Source organism: Desmodus rotundus, chromosome 7 (assembly GCF_022682495.2).
Source record: "Desmodus rotundus isolate HL8 chromosome 7, HLdesRot8A.1, whole genome shotgun sequence".
Lineage (NCBI taxonomy): Eukaryota > Metazoa > Chordata > Mammalia > Chiroptera > Phyllostomidae > Desmodus > Desmodus rotundus.
In genome coordinates this window covers 4603999-4623538 of record NC_071393.1, presented here as the reverse complement: position 1 = coordinate 4623538, position 19540 = coordinate 4603999, and the positions used below count along the sequence as shown (strand labels likewise).

The window sequence follows — 19540 nt, the reverse complement described above, 5'->3', positions numbered from 1 at the left end:
ATTCAACATAAATAATTTCAGAAAAATGTTGCTTAATAGTCAAAATCTGGAAAAGGCTACTGTGCTGTCTTTGTTAGGGGTGGGCTGAGAGCTTAAAAAAAGGGGAGGAGCTATTTTTCCAAGGGCTGTCTTTTGACAGGAAGAGCCGGTAGCTGTGGAAGGAGAGAGGAAAGGATGTCATCTTTGCAAGCCTTTGGTACTGCATGACCTCTCTGAGCACCTAAGCCAGAGGTTGGGAGACCTGCAGGAGGATCCTCAGAAAATTAAGATTTGCAAAGAAATGTGGGGCCTGGAATTTTTTATTCTCAATTCGCCAGAACCATTTTCAAAGTCTGGAGCACTTCTGTATGACATATCTGCAGTGGCCGTGCCTGAATCTCCGTCACTACCCGCCCCATTCACCTCCCCCTATTCTGATAGGAACGTATAACAATTTCTCGAATTTTCCTAAATACTATGCAAAATGGCTCTTTTTTCCCGATTGCCGCCCCTAAACCCTTCCAATATATACATTCTGGAGGTGTCTTTAGATTTGTGTACTTCAGTTTCTTAATTTACATACTACCGAAAAATACTACCTGACCTGCTCTTAGCTTCTTTCAGGTTTTTCTTTAAAGGAATGGTGGCGTTACTTGAAACAAGAGCCTTTAAAGGATATGGTTAAAACGGTACAAAATTTTCAAACGGCCACCTTAATTCTAACTTCAGTCCCAAGTCTACGGAATCCTCTGAAGTCCTAGACACTAGGCAGTAAAGTAAAAAGCGACTACAACTCCCAGGAGACATTGCCTCTACACCCTCTGCGCACACTCGACCTCGGTGACTGTATAGGGCATCCAGCCCAGGGGGCGGGGCTTATGCATAAGCCGTGAATAGTGGGCGGGGCTACGGGCGTGCCCAAGGAGGGGGCGGTGCTCCCGGCGCTGCCCGGAACACGCTAGTGGAGCGGAAGATGGCGGCGGCAGCGGTGGCTGCAGCCGGGACACCACTCAGGCTGAGGCGGAGGTGCCACCGGCTTTGACCTCGCTCTGGCTCCGGTGCGAGCGGCGGAGCGTGTGCGAGGCCCCGCGCGTCGGGTAGGGGCGGCGGCAGCGACTGCGCGCCGCCCTGAGGAGCGCCCCCGCGGCGGCGCTGCTGCGGCTGAGGAGAGAGCCGGCTCCGGGCCTCCGCGTCCTCCTGCTCCCCGTGCCCCCCGCCTCCTCGGGGGGGCGGCGGCGGCGATGTTCTCTGTCCTTTCGTACGGGCGGCTTGTGGCCCGCGCCGTGCTCGGCGGCCTCTCGCAGACCGACCCCAGGGCCGGAGGCGGCGGTGCCAGCGGCGGCGGCGACTACGGGCTGGTGACGGCCGGCTGCGGCTTTGGCAAGGACTTCCGTAAGGGCCTCCTCAAGAAGGGTGCGTGCTACGGGGACGACGCGTGCTTCGTGGCCCGACACCGTTCAGCGGACGTCCTCGGTGAGTGCCCTGGACCGGGTCTCTCACCCCAGCCCGGGACCCGCCTCTTCGGGACTCCCCTGCTCGGGGCTTCCCCCTTCGCTTTGGGCAGCGAGAGGAGCCCGGGAGCCAATAGTAGCTCACACGTAGGGCGCTCTTACTATGTGCCAGGCGCCGTGCCAAGCGCTCCGAGGTTCATTTTCCGCCTGACCAACCCCCATTTTAGAGATGAGGAAACTGAGGCGCAGAGCGGTCAAGCCACGTGCTCAAGGTCACAAAGCCTGAGAAGGTGACCAGTTCGAGTTCAGAGCCGCACTCTTAGTCACTTGGCCGTGCCAGCCTTGGACGACCTCGTTCCCTTCCCCCTCCCCGTCCCGCGACACCTGCAGGCTCCTAAGCTCGCTCTTACTCTCTTCCTCCTCCCTCCCTCTGCGTGTCCCGGGGATCCCTGCTGCTTCGCGTGTTCCTGACGCCACAGCCCGGCCAGGGGCTGCGGGATCCCCAGCACACAGCCCAGCGGCATTCTTTCGCCACCTCGATTGTGACCAGATCTCCATCCTTTTCCTTCCTGGGTCTCACAGTGGGGGCCCCGGGCCTGGTGCAAGAACACTCGCAGTGCGTTATCCGAAACTGATCTTGGCCCACTTGAGGTCACCTGGGGTAGAAGAGAGTCTCCTTGACCCAAAATAGAATGGTCAAATCTTCTAGACTGCAGCCAAGAAACCCTTGAGAATTGGGTAGACTTCCGGGCCACAGGTGCTTCCCAAGGCCTATTCCAGTTCTGCCTTTGGCAGTGGGAGAGTAGGATGGGAGCCTGCAGAAAGGGCTAAATGTAAGTCACAGACTGTACCAGAATGGATGTCTTTAGAGACAGCGTATACAGCATAGAATCATATGCCCTTAAATCTCTGTTAATAAAGCACTTTGAAGTTGAAGGACGTGCTGTCATTGAACTTGGATTCAAATGTCACTTTGGTTTCACTTCTCAGGTGAGATTGAGTTTTTGATTACTTTAAATTTCATATGCTGAAACAAAGTTTGGCAGTGGAACAAATGGTACTGTAACTTTTTATGACAATAATTACTTTTTAATTTGATGTCAGAGTAACTGCCTATTATCTTTGCTTCTACTACATGTAATGATTGTGGATGTGAAACTGGAGAGGTGGTTCCCAGTTTAATTTATGAATGACCCCATTAACTGGGTTGAAAAAGTCATTTAATATTTAGGCAACATTTTTTTTAATTTTATTGTTGTTCTAGGCAACACTCTTGATGTTAACTTCAAAAGAGAAAGACAGACACAGACTTCTCAGAAGGTTGAGGAGCTTGCAGATTGAAATCCTACAAATCTGAAGTCAGTTTGACCCTGCCTCAGTATCTTTTTAAGAGGGCTGTCGGTGGCTGTCTTTCTCCATTACATTTAGAAGCACTTCACTAAATGAGTTTGTAACCTGTGCCGTGTTTTCAAATTGCAGTCGTAGTGCAGTAGGATAGGGGATCGTGAGCCACTAAGTTCCCCCTTATAAATCTGCCATGTTCTGGCTTTTAAGAAAGATTTGTGAAATTTTGGTCAAAGTCATTCAGAAAAAAAAGTATAAACATTCCACCCTGACAGAAACCTGGCCTAGTTTGGTGGTCAGCTTTGCAACTCAGGAGCCCTGTGATCTGTGGTTTTGGGCAAGAGTCCCTCAGCTCATTTTCCTCATTTAGACTAGAGGATAAAGGGAGTGGACTCTCTGACTCTTAAGGACTTCTGACCATCAGATCATATTTTTTTGTTTCCTTTTGATTTGAAATGACGGCACCCTTTGTTATTTGCACCTCGAATAACAGGCATTACTTCCTGTCTTATTCATATGGGCACCTCCAGTAGATGTCTGTTTTATATCTGGCTGTAAACTAGTGGTTCATAGCTTCCCCTGGCTCACAGCCTCTGAGAATTTTCGAGTGCCCAAGGGCTCATTGGGGGACTTCACTGAGCCCATGAAGTCCATCCATGTACTGCCGAGAGGCCCTTGCATGGGGAGCGGGTTAAGAACCACAGCTCTGTAGCCCTCCTGAAAGGAGTGCTGCCGGGCATCTTCAGCCATATTTGCCAGAGCCATGTTTAAAGTGGGGGTGGGGGGAGTCAGGGGGAGACAGGTTCTATAGGACTGTCCTGTTGTTTTGGAGGAGCTCTTCTGGAAGGCCATCTTGGAAGCCACCTGAAACAACTTCTGAGTTGGCCTCATTTGATCTTTGGCTCCCACAAACCAGAAAGTATGATGGTGACTTCTGTCATCACAGGTCTGATTATCTCTTGCTATGAAAGAGGTTATGAATCTCAGGGAGTTTTTTGTTTTTAAGATTTTATTTATTTTTACACAGAGAGGAAGGGAGGGAGAAAAAAAGGGAGAGAAACATCAATGTGTGGTTACCTCCTGCACACCCCCTACTAGGGACCTGGCCCACAACCCAGGCACATGCCCTGACTGGAAATCAAACCTGCCACCCTTTGGTTTGCAGGTTGGCACTCAGTCCCCTGAGCCACACCAGCCAGGGTGAGTCTTAGCAAGTTTTTAATACTGCTTTTTTTACTCTGGAAGTTGGAGTTGTAACTTTTATTCAAAAGGTTATGTTGAATAATAAAGTTATGTTGAAAGTTATATTATCTATAGATAATTCATTTTCTTTGGACATTGTTTATTGCTAAGTATCTGTGGAACTCGCTGGTCATCTAGGGCTACTTGACTATGGAATGAAAGCTGTTTATTTCTTTAATTTAGATTTGATCTATCCTGTTAGTCATGCAGTGACTAAAAGTACTTGGTCCTTGACAGCATTCTTGTAGAGTTCCCACTGGATTTCTTTTAGGAAAAACCAACTATGATGGGTGTGGTGAGACATGGAAACCACTCCTGTCCCCTGGAAAATGGGCCAAGGTGCTTTCTCTTTATTAGGTCCAACAGGAGTAAACAAGAACCAGCAGGAACTATGTGCACTTCTCTTTTTCTTTCTTCTGTGTAGTTAGTAGTTCTCTTACTCTGTAGGTACGGATGCCCAAGTCCACAAAAATATCAGAGCTGCCTGGTGTGTCAGTACTAGGCCTCCTACAGCCCTAAGCTACTTAACAATAGAATCAAAGCCTGTTGAGAGTTGTAAGACTTAGTAACCTTGGAGTCCAGTTCTTTCATTTTACTGATGAGAAAACACAGGCCTACAGAGGGTCAGATGACATTGCTAAGGTTACTGCACTAGCTAATGGCAGAACGAGGACTAGCACCAAGACTCCCATTCTAGTCCTTTCCCTTATAACACTGGTTAAGTTTTCTTGACAAGATAGGTGAATTCAAAACCCGTCTGTCTTCTGGTACTGTTTGTCCTTCTAATGCTTTTCCTGCTTAAGGGAGTGTGTGTGTGTGTGTGTGTGTGTGTGTGTGTGTGTGTACAACTTCTTTATTCTCTGTGATTCATAATTAAAATGCGACAAAGCTCCTGCATACTAAACTCAGTTTGCTGAAATCACTTCTTTAAAAAATGGCAGCATGGTCTATGACATGTTAATATTGAATTGTAAAAAAATTCTTATAAAACTGTGGGATATTTATTTAAGCTTGATAACTTGAAACCTTGAAAAAAATGAAAACAGTTTAATATTCTAGCCTTTGGATCTGATTTTGATGGTTGCCAGGATTGTGGCCAAGTAAAGTTTTTGTGAGTAACTTCAGTCTTAAAAGTAGTTGTTGTAAGGTATAAGGATTACATGTACAATGTCAAGGTCAAAATTTTATTTAGGAGGTGAATAGGTGAGAATTTGGTGTTTTCCAACAGTCATGATAATTTCAGTGTGTATTAGGTAGAACCTCTAAATCTGAAAGTGAGTTGTCCTTTTAACAAAGTAGTCACCATGGGAGAGTGTGTATGGGCACTAACTTCAGCCTTTTAAGAAGTCCTCTTCGGAATTTCCCTCAGCTGGATTTCAGCCTTATTGTTATTAAATTAAGATACATAATTCACCCACCATGTCACTCACCTTTCAAAGTAAAAAAATTTAGTGGTGTTTAGTATATTCAAAAGGTTGCACAACCACAACCATTAACTAGTTTCAAAACACAGTCATCACCCCAAAAGAAATTCCCTTAGACCCATTAGAAGTCATTCCCCAACCTCCCCTTTCTCAATTCCTGGCAACAGAAAATAGATTCTGATTCTGTAGATTCACCTGTTTGGACATTTCCTGCAAATGGAATCATATCATATCTGATGCATTGTGTCTGGCTTTTTTCACTTAGTATATTTTAAAGGTTCCACCCACATTGTAGTATGTATCAGTACTTCATATCTTTATATGGCTGAATAATATTGCATTGTATGGATATACCACCTTCTGTTCATTTATTAAGGGACACTGGTTAGTTTTCACTTTTTGGCTGTTGTGAATAGTGCTACTATGACACAATCATGTACAGGCTTTTATGTGAACATATATTTTCCATTTTCTTGGGTGTATACTTACAAATAGAATTTTCCAGTTATATTGTAACTCTAACTTTATGAGGAATATACTTTTAAATACATTTTTTATAGTTCTAATGCAATTATTTAATACAAGGGAAATATTTTTAAAACAGCAACAATCAGTTATGTAAATCCTAAGATGGGCAGTACTTAATTTTTTATTTTATTTTTTTCCTTTTTGTTGAACGCATTGGGGTGACACACCAGTTAACAAAATTCTACAGGTTTCAGGTGCACAATTCTACAACACATCATCTGTATACTGTATAGTATGTTCATCACCCCCCAGGCAACTCTCCTCCATCACCATTTATCCCCACCCCCACATACCCTTCTCCACCCCCTCCATTCCCCCACCCTCCTACAGTCACCACTCTATTATCTGTGTCCATGAGTTTTTTCTCTTTCTCTTTTTTGCTCAAACCCTCTACTCCCACCCCACCCCCACCTCAGTCTCAGTGTGAGAATTATAGATTTATTAAAAGAGACTTCTAGGATTCGTAGAGGCAGCAGGGTTTAAGAACCTACTGGCCAAAAAAAAAAGTTACTAGCCGCTGTCTTACTTTTCTGATTGTTCTGTCATTCTATAATAAGATTACAGAGTTGATTGATAGTAGAATTTTGCTGTTTATTTTTTAAAATTCTCCATGATACTTTTCTCAGTTTGCTATATAGATATATTGTACTTTTTGTAGGTTCTTATAAGGCATATTGTTTTTAAAGTCATTTCCTCATTTGTTATACTATCAGAGCTATTTTACCTTTGTTCACAATTTTTTTTTGAAGAAATCAAACTATGAATAAAATTTATTCCCTTTACAAGTTTTCTTTTTAAAAAAATTTTTCAGTTACAGTTTACATTCAATATTGTTTCTGTTCACAATATTTAGTCTAGAGATTCTCAAACTTAGTTTTAAATTTTCCTAAATTCTAGCTTCTCTCTCAGTGTGTTAATATATTCTTAAAAGATTCTAGGTGAATCTTTTTTGTTGAGCGAGTAGATAAATTTTAAAAGCATGACTTTTTTTCTTTTCAGAAAATACATTTTTGTAGAAGGACTATAAATTACAGCAGAAGGTAGGAAGCAGATGTTAGCTGATTGTGGTGGGACTACATTTTTGGTGGAGGGGACTTTGAAGGGAGGAGGCTGTTCCCTGAACTTTAGCACTGCTTTCTGAAACTGGGCAATACATAACCTGAATGGTTGCACCATGTCCAACTGGAGTTTGTACTCCTGTGTGACTCAAGAGGCACTACACCAGGTCAGAGTATTTGACCTACAGCCATGTCCTTTGAATAAATGCTTATGTCAAATTCAAGCTAAATGTCAAATTCATTTTACATAGGTCCCTGTGCTTTTTAGAGAGGCCTCATCTGGACCTTTAGTTTCAGCATTTTCAGGAAAATGCTTTGGAAAAGTAAGTTAAGAGTATTTTCTTTCTAAATGAATTTGACATTTCAAACCAGAAGTTCTAGCCAGTTGGAAAATGGTGTGCCTTGTGATTTTCCCATTCAAAGTTAGTATTAATTTATGATGTCATTTTAAGAATCGGTGCTCTGGATTTATATATACAAATCATTAGTAATAAAATTTAGTGATCTATCTTGTTTGGAAGTTGTTGAATATTTTTAAAAATCTGATAGTTTTCTATCCCCCTGAGATCCAAAATCATTTGTTTCCTGTTATTAAACAATTCACACAATTCAAAGAATTGTATGATAAATCAAAAGTTTTTGCAAAAGCTGACCCACTGCAGAGGGTATGGGGCTGTTAAAAAGCACTCATTTAAATTTCAGTTGGCAAGAGGCACAGCTCTTCCAATTTAATTAAAAAATTTAAGAAATATCCCTAGCCAGATAGTTCAGTTGGTTGGAATGTTGTCCCATGCACCAGAAGATTGCAGGTTCCATCCCAGTCAGGACACGTACAGGAGGCAACCAATTGATATTTCTCTCTCAATGACATTCGTCTCTCTCATGGATGTTTCTCTCTCTCTCTCTCTCTCTCCCTCCCTTCCTCCCTCCTCCTCCTTTCTAAAATCAATGAATATGTCCTGGGGTGAGGATTAAAAACATTTTTTTTAATTAAAAAAAGAAAAGATGCTAAATGCTTTGGAATAAAATCCCAAACAGGATTTTGGGTGGATTGGGGCGCAACAGACACATTTCTTTAATTTTTAAAAAATTATTTATTGATTTATTTTGAGAGAAGCATCTATTTGTTGCTCCACTTATTCATGCATTCATTGGTTCAGAAGCTTTTCTTAAAGAGGGAAAGACTTCACTCTATTTCTCCTAAGCACTTATTCAATATCTGACACAAAATATGCTTCATCTTATCAGTGTTTAATATAGTGCTTTAAATTTTACGATACATTTTTATGTTTTACCTTATTTAATCTTTTATTTTTTTAACTATTTTATTTATTTTTTGAGAGGGGAAGGGAAGGAGAAAGAGAGGGAGAGAAATATCGATATACGAGAGAAACATTGATCAGTCACCTCTCACATGTGCTCCAGTCAGGGATGGAGCCTGCAACCCAGCCATGTGCCCCAACCTGGAATCCAACTAGCTACCTTCCAAGGGTTTACAGGACAACACCCAACCAACTGAGCCACACCGGGTCAGGGCCCTTATTTAATCTTTTAACTATGAAATAACCGCTCTTGCCTCCACTTCATCTGTGTCTGTTTCCTCATCTATAAAATTGACTCAATAAAGTCAGTACAGCTAGTATCATAGCTGATACTTGAACCTGAGTTTCCTGCTTCCATGTCTACTGCTTTTAAATAAATGGTTTTGTTTTGTGTGTAAAAAATTAACACATGTTCAGAAAAGCACAATATAAAACACCTGGCCCTGGCTGGTATGGCTCAGTGAATTGAGCACTGGCTTGTGAACCAAAGGGTCGCTGGTTCAATTCCCAGTCAGCGCACATGCCAGGGTTGCGGGCCAGGTCCCCAGCTGGGGGCATGAGAGAGGCAACCATACATTGATGTTTCTCTCTCTCTCTTTCTCCCTCCCTTCCCCTCTCTCTAAAAATAAATAAAATAAAATATTTGAAAAAAACCCCTGTAATTCGTAACAGCTGTAGTTGGTGTGGTTTCCTCAGCCTGTATGTATATACAATTGTATGATACACATTAGTTAATGAAATCAAGTTAATATGTATTCTGCTCTGCGATGTCATTTTATGTAATGTAAATTGAGTATATTTCCATACTGATAAGCATAACTGCATCATACTTCATTGCAAGTATAGTCCATAATTTATCTAACCGGTACTCTATTTTTAGTTACTTAGATTATTTCCAATTTTCTGTTACAAGTAACACTAGAGTAAATATATCTGCATCTGAATATTTCCTTAGGGTAAATTCCTTGGAGAGGAGTTCCTGAGAGTCAAAGACTATGAACATTTGCAAGGCCCCTGATATAAATATTTGCATAGGTCCCTCCAGAAAGGTTATGCTAATTTATACTTTTGTAATTGCTATGAAATTGCCCTCATCAATAAGCTTGTTGATTTTCAGTCACATTTGGCAGTAAACTTATAAATTTACTTAAGTTTTTATACAGTTTTTTAAAAGATTTTATTTATCTTTTAGACAGAGGAGAAGAGAAGGAGAGAAACATCGATTCGAGAGAGAAGCATCAATTGGTTGCCTCTCATTCATGTCCCCAACTGGGGACCTGGCCACACAACCCAGGCATGTACCCTGACTGGGAATCGAACTATTGACCTTTAGGTTTGTGGGATGATGCCCTGCCCACTGAGCCACACCAGTCAGGGCCTTAAACAGTTTTTTTAAAATCCTTACCCAATGATATGTTTATTGATTTGAGAGAGAGAGAGAGAAACATTGATATTAGGGAGAAACATTGATCAGTTGCCTCCTGTACATGCCCCAAGCAGGGATTGAACCTTAAACAGTTATTTTTGAGGTGAATAAGTTTGTTGCTGGTGAACAGTTCTAGAATTGATTGAATTGTTGGTGTGAATCCCAAGGACTACAGAATGACTGCAAAAACTTTGCCAGAGACTACAAAAGTGACTTACTACAAAGAGTGCTTTCTGTTGAAGGACCCAGGACTATTTTGACTCAGGCAAATTTCAACACATTTATGCACTGATTCTTCTTTTGCTCATTAACAGACTATTTTGAAAAGAAAGGGAATTTCTTTCTCTTTGTACTACTATGATTGTACATTTTAATCTTTCAAGGATGCCATTATCCAGCAAGTTTTTTGGCTTACCAGGATTAGTTTGTGCTGTCATTTGAGGTAGATGCAAAAGGTTAGCTGTGCTGAATAAAGCAAACAAAAAGTGCTTCTGTTTCACATCTGTGTTTGAATAATAAAATAGATTTGAGCTCTTTTCATAAGAGCAAGAAAATTGTGGCCTCTAGGTTGACCACTAATTGGTAATATGGTCATCACTGTTTCTATGAAATGAGATCATCTAAACAGCAATGTCTTCTGTGTGCGTTGTTTGAAAAAATCCACTTTCAGTTTTTTGCGGCAACTTTGATCTTATCATTGTTTTTCTTGTTCATGTACTCTGAATTCACTGAAGAATCAATCAGTGGCCTTTGGATAACAAGGTTATTGTGTTTTGTGATTCTACACATAAAAATTAATTTACAGATCATTTGAATTCACTGAGGTCAATTAATACTAATCTACAACTTTCATAAGAATTTCAAATTGAAAAATGGTTGGCTTGACTTTCTGTTACAGGCTTAAATGAGAAAAACTTTACAACATCTTCATGGTTAAAACAGGCTCCCTTTTCTTGCAGTGTGACTTAGAATCCTAGAATCTTAGAGGTTAGGAAAAAGTACTGTTGAGAGAGTTGTCCTCCTGCCCCTTATTTCACAAATGAGGAAGCTAAAGCTTAGAGAAGTGTTTTGGCCAGTGTCCTACAGCCAGTTAGAGGCAAAGGAAGTAGGTAGTTGTGTCATCTCCAGACTGCTTTTCAAGGCTCTCGTCATCAAGCCTTCTTTTGACTGTCAGAGGAGTGAGTGTCTTGTAGCCAGCTTCCACCCAGGGCACAATACCTTGTGCTACTCTGAAATGAGATAACGAGTTCATTCTCTTTTTGCACTACTATGCTGGTTGGTTGGTATATCATAGTGATGGTATTCTAACTTTTCAGTACAGTCAACTGAATTCATTGCATAGTGGTTGTTTCCTGTTAGTCCCTGACAGGTGCTGTGGAGACCAAGATCAAAACAGATTTCAGCCCTGAAGTTTCATAATCTGGTGGGGAAGGCACATATACATAGGAATAGTATTAAAGAATACACACACATTAGGTGTTGTGGAAGCATGAGTCAGGTCTTGAGAAATAGGTAAATTGAGGCAAGTGAGGAGAATTGTAAGGCTCTCCACCAGATTGAGGGATCGGCAGCAGCACAGAAGATTCCCCAAACTATAGAGAGTAGTTTGAGCTGGTGGGGGTGGGGGTGGGAGGGCAGTTGAGAATTGATGTTAGCAAATAGATTGAGACCAGATTGTGGAAGGTCACAATTGCCCTGTTAAGAAGTTGGGTGTTGTTTTGGGTTTTGGTAGGAAGATATAGATGTTTTTGCTTTTGTTGTTTAGTTTGGTTGTTTTGAAGAGGCAGCACGTTCAGATGGCACAGAATTCAAAAGGTATTCAAAATTCTAAAGAGTACACACTGAAGTTTTTCTGTCACTCTGGTCTTCTAGATGCAAAGTTCTTTTCCCCAAAGAACTAGTGTTATTTCTTGTGTATCCTTCTAGAGAATGTTTTTATATGTACAAATAAGTGTAGTCATATGTATATGGAAGATATTTGACCAGAAGAGTAACATGGACACAGCAATCTTGAAAAAAAAAGAAAAGAAAAGAAAAGACTGATAGAGTGTGTAATGGGAGAATGGGAGGCAAAAGACCTGTTAGGGAACTACTGAAATAGTCTTTGCTAAAAAGGGCTTTAACTAGGGCAGTGGAAAGTAGTTGGCCTGCAGACAAAGAATCAACAGGACCAAGAGAAAGAGGAATTGAAGTTGATTTTGAGATTTTGCATCTGAAAGCTTCCTTAAAGTTTCTAGCCTTGAGGTGCGGGTGGGTTGGACAACCATTAATCGGATTAGGAAATGCAAAAGAAAGATCAAGTTTGGGAATGGAAAATGGGTAATTGCTTGATGCTAGAGGCTTTTAGAGGCAGAATCACCTGGCTGTTCGGATGCCTGCCTCTAGCTGGCCTTCACGAAGTCCTGAAACGTTCAGGCAGTGAGTCTTATTAGAATCACCTGTGCAGTTTGGTTTTCATTCTTTGCTACGGGCCCTCTTTGGGCATTCTGGCTTAGGAGGAGAGGCTTGGGTTCCTCAAATAATCTCAGTGTGCCGCAAGAATTGAGAACCGTTGTACCAGGGACCAGGCCAGCACTTGGGGAAGAAACTCAGCCCCGAAGGGGGCCACCATGTAGAGAGGGAGAAAGACAGGAGGTCATGACAGAGGTGCTGCGATTATTGTAGTGACCTAAGGAAATGGGTAGGCCTGTTTATGTGTTACTAGTTGTTTTAAGATTTCCCATTTAAAATGAGAAATTTCTGAGTCTAAACCATAGTAGGTAGCAGGCATTTAAGAGATATTTGTTAAATAAGGTTACTGCGAAGTCAATTTTGGGAAAAGAAAACATTTCTTCAGAATGCAGGTGAATTGTTTTTTCCTGGCGTATTTTTTGGAGGCAAATATATATGTCCCTTAGCACTTGAAAAATGGTACTCTTCGATGTTTAATGGAATATTGAATGATGGTGGATGTGTGACTGGGAAAGATGAATGGACAACTCATATCTTTTATACACTATCTGTGGGTGGGAATTGTCTTTTGGTTATTACTACAAACCAGTGATTGCAGAGCTTGCAGCTTACAAACACTGATCAAAGGCTTTTTTTCTGGTTGATACAGGCTAGATTAGTCTACATGCTGTTATTTGGTCTTTACTAAGGACAGGTGTAATTCATTTATTTCATATTGGCTGCCAGCCAAGCACTGTGGCAGGCACTGTTAACACATTATTCCTGTTCCTCACACCAGCCCTGTGATGTCCATGTTATTAGTCCCATTTATGAGTGAAAATACTGAGGCTTAGAGAGCTGACCAAGGACACCTAGTGCTGGAGCTAGAATTTGACCCCAGATCTGACTCCAAAGTCTGTCTGCTGTGCCCTTGCCCAGTGTATATACACTACCTTTCAGGTCAGAAATTATCATTTTAAACTGTTTTACTGAGGTGATCTTTGCTGAGTCTGACTACTACTTAATTATTAGCTATTCTTAGGCTAATAATTGAGCAAAGCCCCTTAATTAAAGCAAATGAAGGCCTCATTAAGCCTTATTGAACTAGTCAGTGGGCAACAGTGGCTTTGGTGGCCTTAGGCCAGCCCTTTCCTTCTGGGGACCTCCTAAAAGCCTTAACTCATGCAGTGTATTGTTTGGGCTGATTGCTGGTGAGAAGTTCCTGGCAATGGTATAATAGGTATTTACCTGGCAGGGTCTGCTCTTAGAGCTCCAATCTCACTTTTATTACTTGTGTTTGTACTGTATCCATATTAGTCAGAATCACAGGGAACGGGCCGGAAATGCCTGTCTCTTCAACCTCTTCCCCCACAACTCAAGTTTCTATCCTTCAGTATTTTTCTGATTCTTTCAGCTAAATGTAACCTGATCTTCTTTGCTTTTGTTTTTATTGATGAATATTTATTATAGCCATTTATCTTGAACCTCTCTAAACCCCCTTCACTTACCACAATCACTACCACTTGATTTTAAGTTCCTGTGGGCAGGAAATCTTTTAAAAGCTGAAAGATTTATTATACTATCTGAAGAGAAACCAGAGTATGGAAATCTTTTATTATATGTAATCCCTTAGCAGCCTTGTGCCACAATGTCTTGCACATAGGAAATGTTGAATAAAATGTGTTGAATAACTTTACTATTGAATGTAAATGTAAAATATATTTCTAACTGGATTTATAGTTTTTGTCATCCCTTCTATGAAGGTAACATGTACTCATTACCATAAAATGGGAAAGTGGAATATAAAAAGGACAAAAATTACTTTTCCTACCACTCAATGATCATTAGTTAAACAATATGTGGGGAAAATATAATCAGTGTCCAGAAATTAAGTGTTCTACACTTGGATGACTTATTCAAAGAAATTGTGTTCTCATTTGAAAAAGAAGCAGCAGCAGCTTTCGAGCCAGGGCAACATGTGACTCTTAACCTCTTCCAGAGGGTGGTATTTTAGTAAAGGCCAACTCTTATTTTTATAAAGGGGGTGAAGAAAGCAGGGGGTAAATAGTATCCTCTTCAGGGTTAGGTCAAGGACATGCAGTTTAATTGTTACAAATATTAGGTTAACCTTTAAGATCAGAATTCTAGAGGAAGAATTTTCTCTTAATCTAAAGGGCCAATACAAATAGGCACCCATCAGATAGCTGGACTTTAATTACTACTACTTTCTTATTTAAATGTTGAATTATTAGGTGTTATATAACATTTCCTAATATCTAGAAACTAACAAGCATCAGTGTTAATAGGAGCCCCTAATTCTGTAACACACTTGGTTCATAACTTTACATACGTATGACCCCCAGATGATTTTTCTGTTGCTTCCTCCTGTCCAGAAAAGCATTGCTAACATCATTTAGCATTTCAGGAAGATACTATTGCATCTCAAAGGAATGAAGTGACCTTTTCTGTGACTTCACCTTCAACTCTGTAATTTATGTGTCAGGGAAGCAGTGATTCATATCTAAGTGTGTAAGATAACCAAGGTCCCCAAGCCACAGTTGAGCCAGAACACGTTAAAGTTAGAGCTAAAGCCCTGGCTGGTGTGGCTCAGTCGATTGAGTGCCTGCCTACAAACTACAGAGTTGCTGGTTCGATTCCCAGTCAGGGCACATGTGTGTCAGGGGGTAGCCGGCCAGGTCCCCAGTAGGGTGTGCATGAGAGGCAACCACACGTTGATGTTTCTCTCCCTCTCTTTCTCCCTCCCTTTCCCTCTGTCTAAAAATAACATAAGTAAAATCTTTTTTTAAAAATGAGCTAAAGTTAGAAGAACACTTTTATTTTTAAAAGGTTGACTTTGAGTTTCTTTGTCTGCAAGCTATCATTTCTTAATCCTCTTTACAGTATTCTCTTTCACTGCTTTTTAAGTTAAAGCAACTGCCCAGAATAGTCTGGAAGTTACCGTCTCTAGTTAATGAAGTGTTCTGGAGAATGGGTATGAGTGTATGTATGTATGCATGTGCATTTTAACTTAATTATTAATTTCATGTTTACTGAGCTAGCAAGGAATAGCTATTTTGTTTCTAATTCTAAATCATAAAATGGACTGTTTATTTTTACTTTGAGCCCATATTTGAGTTTTGTTAACTGTCCTGGACAGTGTTTTGTTTTGATTTAGCAGAATTTGAATTTTGCTTATGGGTTCCATTTTCATACATTTATCACAAAGTTCAACCTTTCTTCCTTTCCATCCTTTCACATTCATTGCCTCAGCTTTTGAGTTAGCTATATTGCTGAGATCTTGAATTCTTGACATAGACTTGGTCTCTGGAGAATGAGAAGATGTAGGTTTCATTGTGATTAATACAGTGGTTGCTTTGGAGAAACTTCTTGCAAAGGAAATATATCACTTGCTTGTTACGGCAAGAAGAACATAATTTATAAAATTTCACCTCCAGAGGACTGAAAGGACTCTTAGTCAAAGCAAATTGTACTTTTCTGAAGAACTCAACTGTTGAGTACATTTTTTCAGTATCCTACTTTTTATTCCCTTTGGGGTAATTATTTGCAGATACATTTCACAGTCCTGAATCACAGGGGAGTGAAATAGTTGAGGCTTCAGAAATGTTGATACAAATGTGGTCTGTTCCCATTGGATAGAACTTGAATTTATACTCCGATCTCATTTTTCTCTAGTTATAAAGCTTCATGTTGTGATGCCTCTAGACAAATAAGGTTGACTTTGAGAACACTAGATTATAGGTTTGAAGAAGATCCTCGGCATCTAAAAAGAAGCCAGCTGTGGCATTGCGATAAATACTGCTTGACCAGCTGCCTCATTAGATGAACACTTGCTGCAGAAAGTATAAAACCAGATTCTTATCCCTCTGAGTACAGAGGGTCTCATGTGACTTTTATTATTCAACTCTTGTGATCCAACCAGATTCTTACTCAGTTTCTCCTGTGGAGTTTCAATTCACCATGAAGTACCTATCCTAATAGATAGGATGGAAAAACAATCCCTATAGAACCGTCTTTCTTCATTAGAGGGTGAGTCTCCATGTAAAATGCTTCAAGATCATCAAAGATGCAGGAATAAAGCTGTTGTTACCTTAGAGTACTGCTTAATATTTGAAATTATGTCAGCCAAATTTTTCTTCACTGATGCTTATATAAAATTGAAATTGAGTATTTACTCTCTGAGCATCACCTTCTTCTGGAAAGTGTTGGCTTTGTAACTAATGCATTTCAATCTGAAGATCCATGTAGTTGGGAGGGTTTAAGAAGAATGGAGACCTCACAGTGATAGCTGATGATGGGGCACAGTGCTGGAGAGACTCTGGGTGGTACTTTTGCTTTTGCTTTGAAAAAAAAGTCCATGGAAAACATAAAATATTATATAAAAATCATAAATATTTTCTAGCTGATTATTTCATAAAACTGACATTTCCACATAAATGGTACAACTAAAGGAAACTTTTGTGCCTTATAGTTTCCTTTAGGTCGTTTGGCTTAACTATTTCAGATATGTAACCATTATCTTAATCTGATAATGGTTTTAATTGGATTTTGGGTCAAAGGAAACACTTAAACTAGATTGTGTGCCACAGAATGTTGTTAATGGAGACATAAAACGATTACAGTGAATTAAAGGAAATAGCTTCTCCATTCAATGCAAACTCTTTATCTTGGAATTCGAAGCCTTTCCAGTTAACTCAGGCCACCTTCCAGCTGCATCTTTCTTCACGTCTAAAGAAATTGTTTTCTTTTTTATCTTTTTAATTATATTTTATTGATTATGCTATTACAGTTGTCCTGATTTTTCCCTTTTGCTCCCCTCCACCCAGTGCCCCCTACTCTCTCAAGCAATCCCCCCACTACTGTTCATGTCCATGGGTATATAAATTCTTTGGCTACTTCATTTCCTATACTGTACTTTACATCCCCATGAAAGAAATTGTATCATTCTGACAAACTGGATCCTTAAACTTAATCAGTCATCATATCTGTGACTGTAATTTGATGTGCCAAGTAAGAATGCAGTTCACAAATGAGCCTTTGGGCCAGGAACTCTCACTCCTAAGATAAGATGTCCTTGAATTCACTTCTAGAATTTACTGCTCTCTCTGCTCTCCCTGAACATCTCATCCACCCCTCGTGTCAATTTCAGATCTTTGTCAGATCTGGCTCTGATTGCCTTCGCTGCTGTAGGCACGGTAATTCCTGACTTTATACAGAACATTTCCTCAAAAATCCCCTGCTAGCAGCTGAAACTCAGAGCACTGGAGAAAGAATTCAAAATCTTCTGAAGGCATTTCCACCCTCTTCCTAATTGGAGAATCATCTATTCAGTACTGATTCTTGAAATTCAGAAACCTAGTGATACAAAACCTATTCATAATCGAGCCCAGGTGTCTTTTGTATTTCCAGTGATTGTCTATTCTACTTGTCTCAATACCTCTAACCTAAAATCATGCAGCTGACTCTACCTGTTACCTCTCCCACCCATTCTCTCTGCTATCAGGAATATTTTTCTAAACTATAGAGTGAGCCCTGGCTGGGTCGCTCAGTTGGTTGAAGCATCATCCCATAAACCAAAAGTTTGCGGGTTCAATTCCTGGTCAAGGCACATACCTGTTCGGGTTTGATCCCCTGTCGGGGCACATGTGGGAGGTGAGCAATCAACATTTCTCTCTTATGTGAATATTCCTCTCTCTCCCTAAAACCAATGAACATATCCTCAGGTGAGGCTAAAAAACATATATGTATGTTGGATTATATCACTTGTTCCTAGAAACCTTGTTGATTTTTTATTATCTATAGTAGCTCTGTCCAGTAGAAATATACTGTAAACTACATATGTAATCTTCAATTTTCTAGTGTCCACATTAAGAAAATACAGTTAATTTCAATTTATTTATTTAATCCAATATATCTAAGGTATTTCAACATGTTCAGTATAGGGTGGTGTGGCTTAATGGATTGAATGCTGGCCTGTGAACCAAGGGGTCACAGGTTTGATTCCCAGTCAGGGCACATGCCTGGGTTGTAGGCCAGGTCCCCAGTTGGGGACACGCTAGAGGCAACCACACATTGATGTTTCTCTCCCTCTCTTTCTCCCTCCTTTCCCTGCTCTCTACAAATAAATACAATAAAATCTTTCAGGAAAAAAAAAATATTACTAAGACATTTTCTTTTCTTTTTTTGGGGGGTGGGGTGGGGGTGGTGTGCTATGTTTTTGGAATCCAGAGTATATTTTACATTTAACAGCACATCTCAATCCAAGCTAACCATGTTTCAAACTCAATAGCCACATGTGGGTAGTGGCTCCCATATTGGATAGCACAGGTCAATAGCATAAAGCTTAAAGTTCTTGGTCTGCAATTTTGGGCCCCCCACAATTTCAGCTACTGCTCTCCATATTCCAACTTCTCCCCTCTCACCCAGGCCCCAGCTACACCTAATTGTCTGCCATTCTTTTCCTTTCATTACTCTTCCCTGTCTGTGGAAATCTAACTTACCTTCCAGGGTAAGTTAGCCACTTCCTGAGTGAATCACATCTTGCTCCATTCCCGCAGTGCCCATAAGCATTAACTACTTGCTCTTGACCCTTCTGTAGCAGCACTAATGGGAGCCATTTGTGAGTGAGTGGTCTAGCTGCCCACTAGAAGGTGAGCTTCTCAGAGGCAGGATGTATCTCCCTCAGCCCTCTATTTACTAGTGTTCTCTGGCCTCCATTTGCTCTTAGGGATATTTTTTTTACCTTTGCTGTCTGATATCTTTGGTATCTTAAGCAACCTCTCACTTAACAGTGGTTTTCTTTACCTCTAAATGAAATTTCCCTTTATATCTGGATCAGTTCCACTGTTTAAAAGGTGTTCTCTTTGTGGATTGAAGCTTTTGCTTATGCAAAAGAGGAAACATAAATTTCCTTGTAGAAATAATTGCCTAATATGGATTAAACTAGGTTTCAAATGTACACATTGAAAGCTTCCTAGTTTTAGCCTGTTCTAATCCCAAATATGACTCTTCACGTTATGTAACTTGTTCTTTTTAAATAAATTATATATGTATGCTAAGGCTCCCCCCCAACTTTATTAAAAAGTTTATATGCTTTTTGACTCTCCTTTTCCCCTAAAGAGATTTAGCCAAAGGAGTTTTGCCTGAGTTCTTTTTCCCTTATAAAAGCAAACAGGTGCCTGAAAGGTTGTGCTCTATTCTGGGAGAAACCTGATTATGTTGAAGGGCTGTGTCAGGTCAAACTCTATAACCTGCTGACAGATTATTTAGTGAGTGCCAGAATCAACTCTCAATATTATCTCAGATTTTAATGGTTTTC

General features: G+C 40.4%; 1 protein-coding gene across 1 annotated transcript in view; it reads left to right on the top strand.

Moving 5' to 3' along the window:
* Positions 1-918: 918 nt before the first annotated feature.
* PPTC7 (protein phosphatase targeting COQ7) overlaps positions 919-19540 on the top strand; it is a 37249-nt gene continuing 18627 nt past the window's right edge. Inside the window, exon 1 of the mRNA XM_024566759.4 lies at positions 919-1452. Coding sequence (XP_024422527.2) covers positions 1221-1452 — 232 coding nt within the window. The 5' untranslated portion in view covers positions 919-1220. The remainder of the gene's footprint in view (positions 1453-19540) is intronic.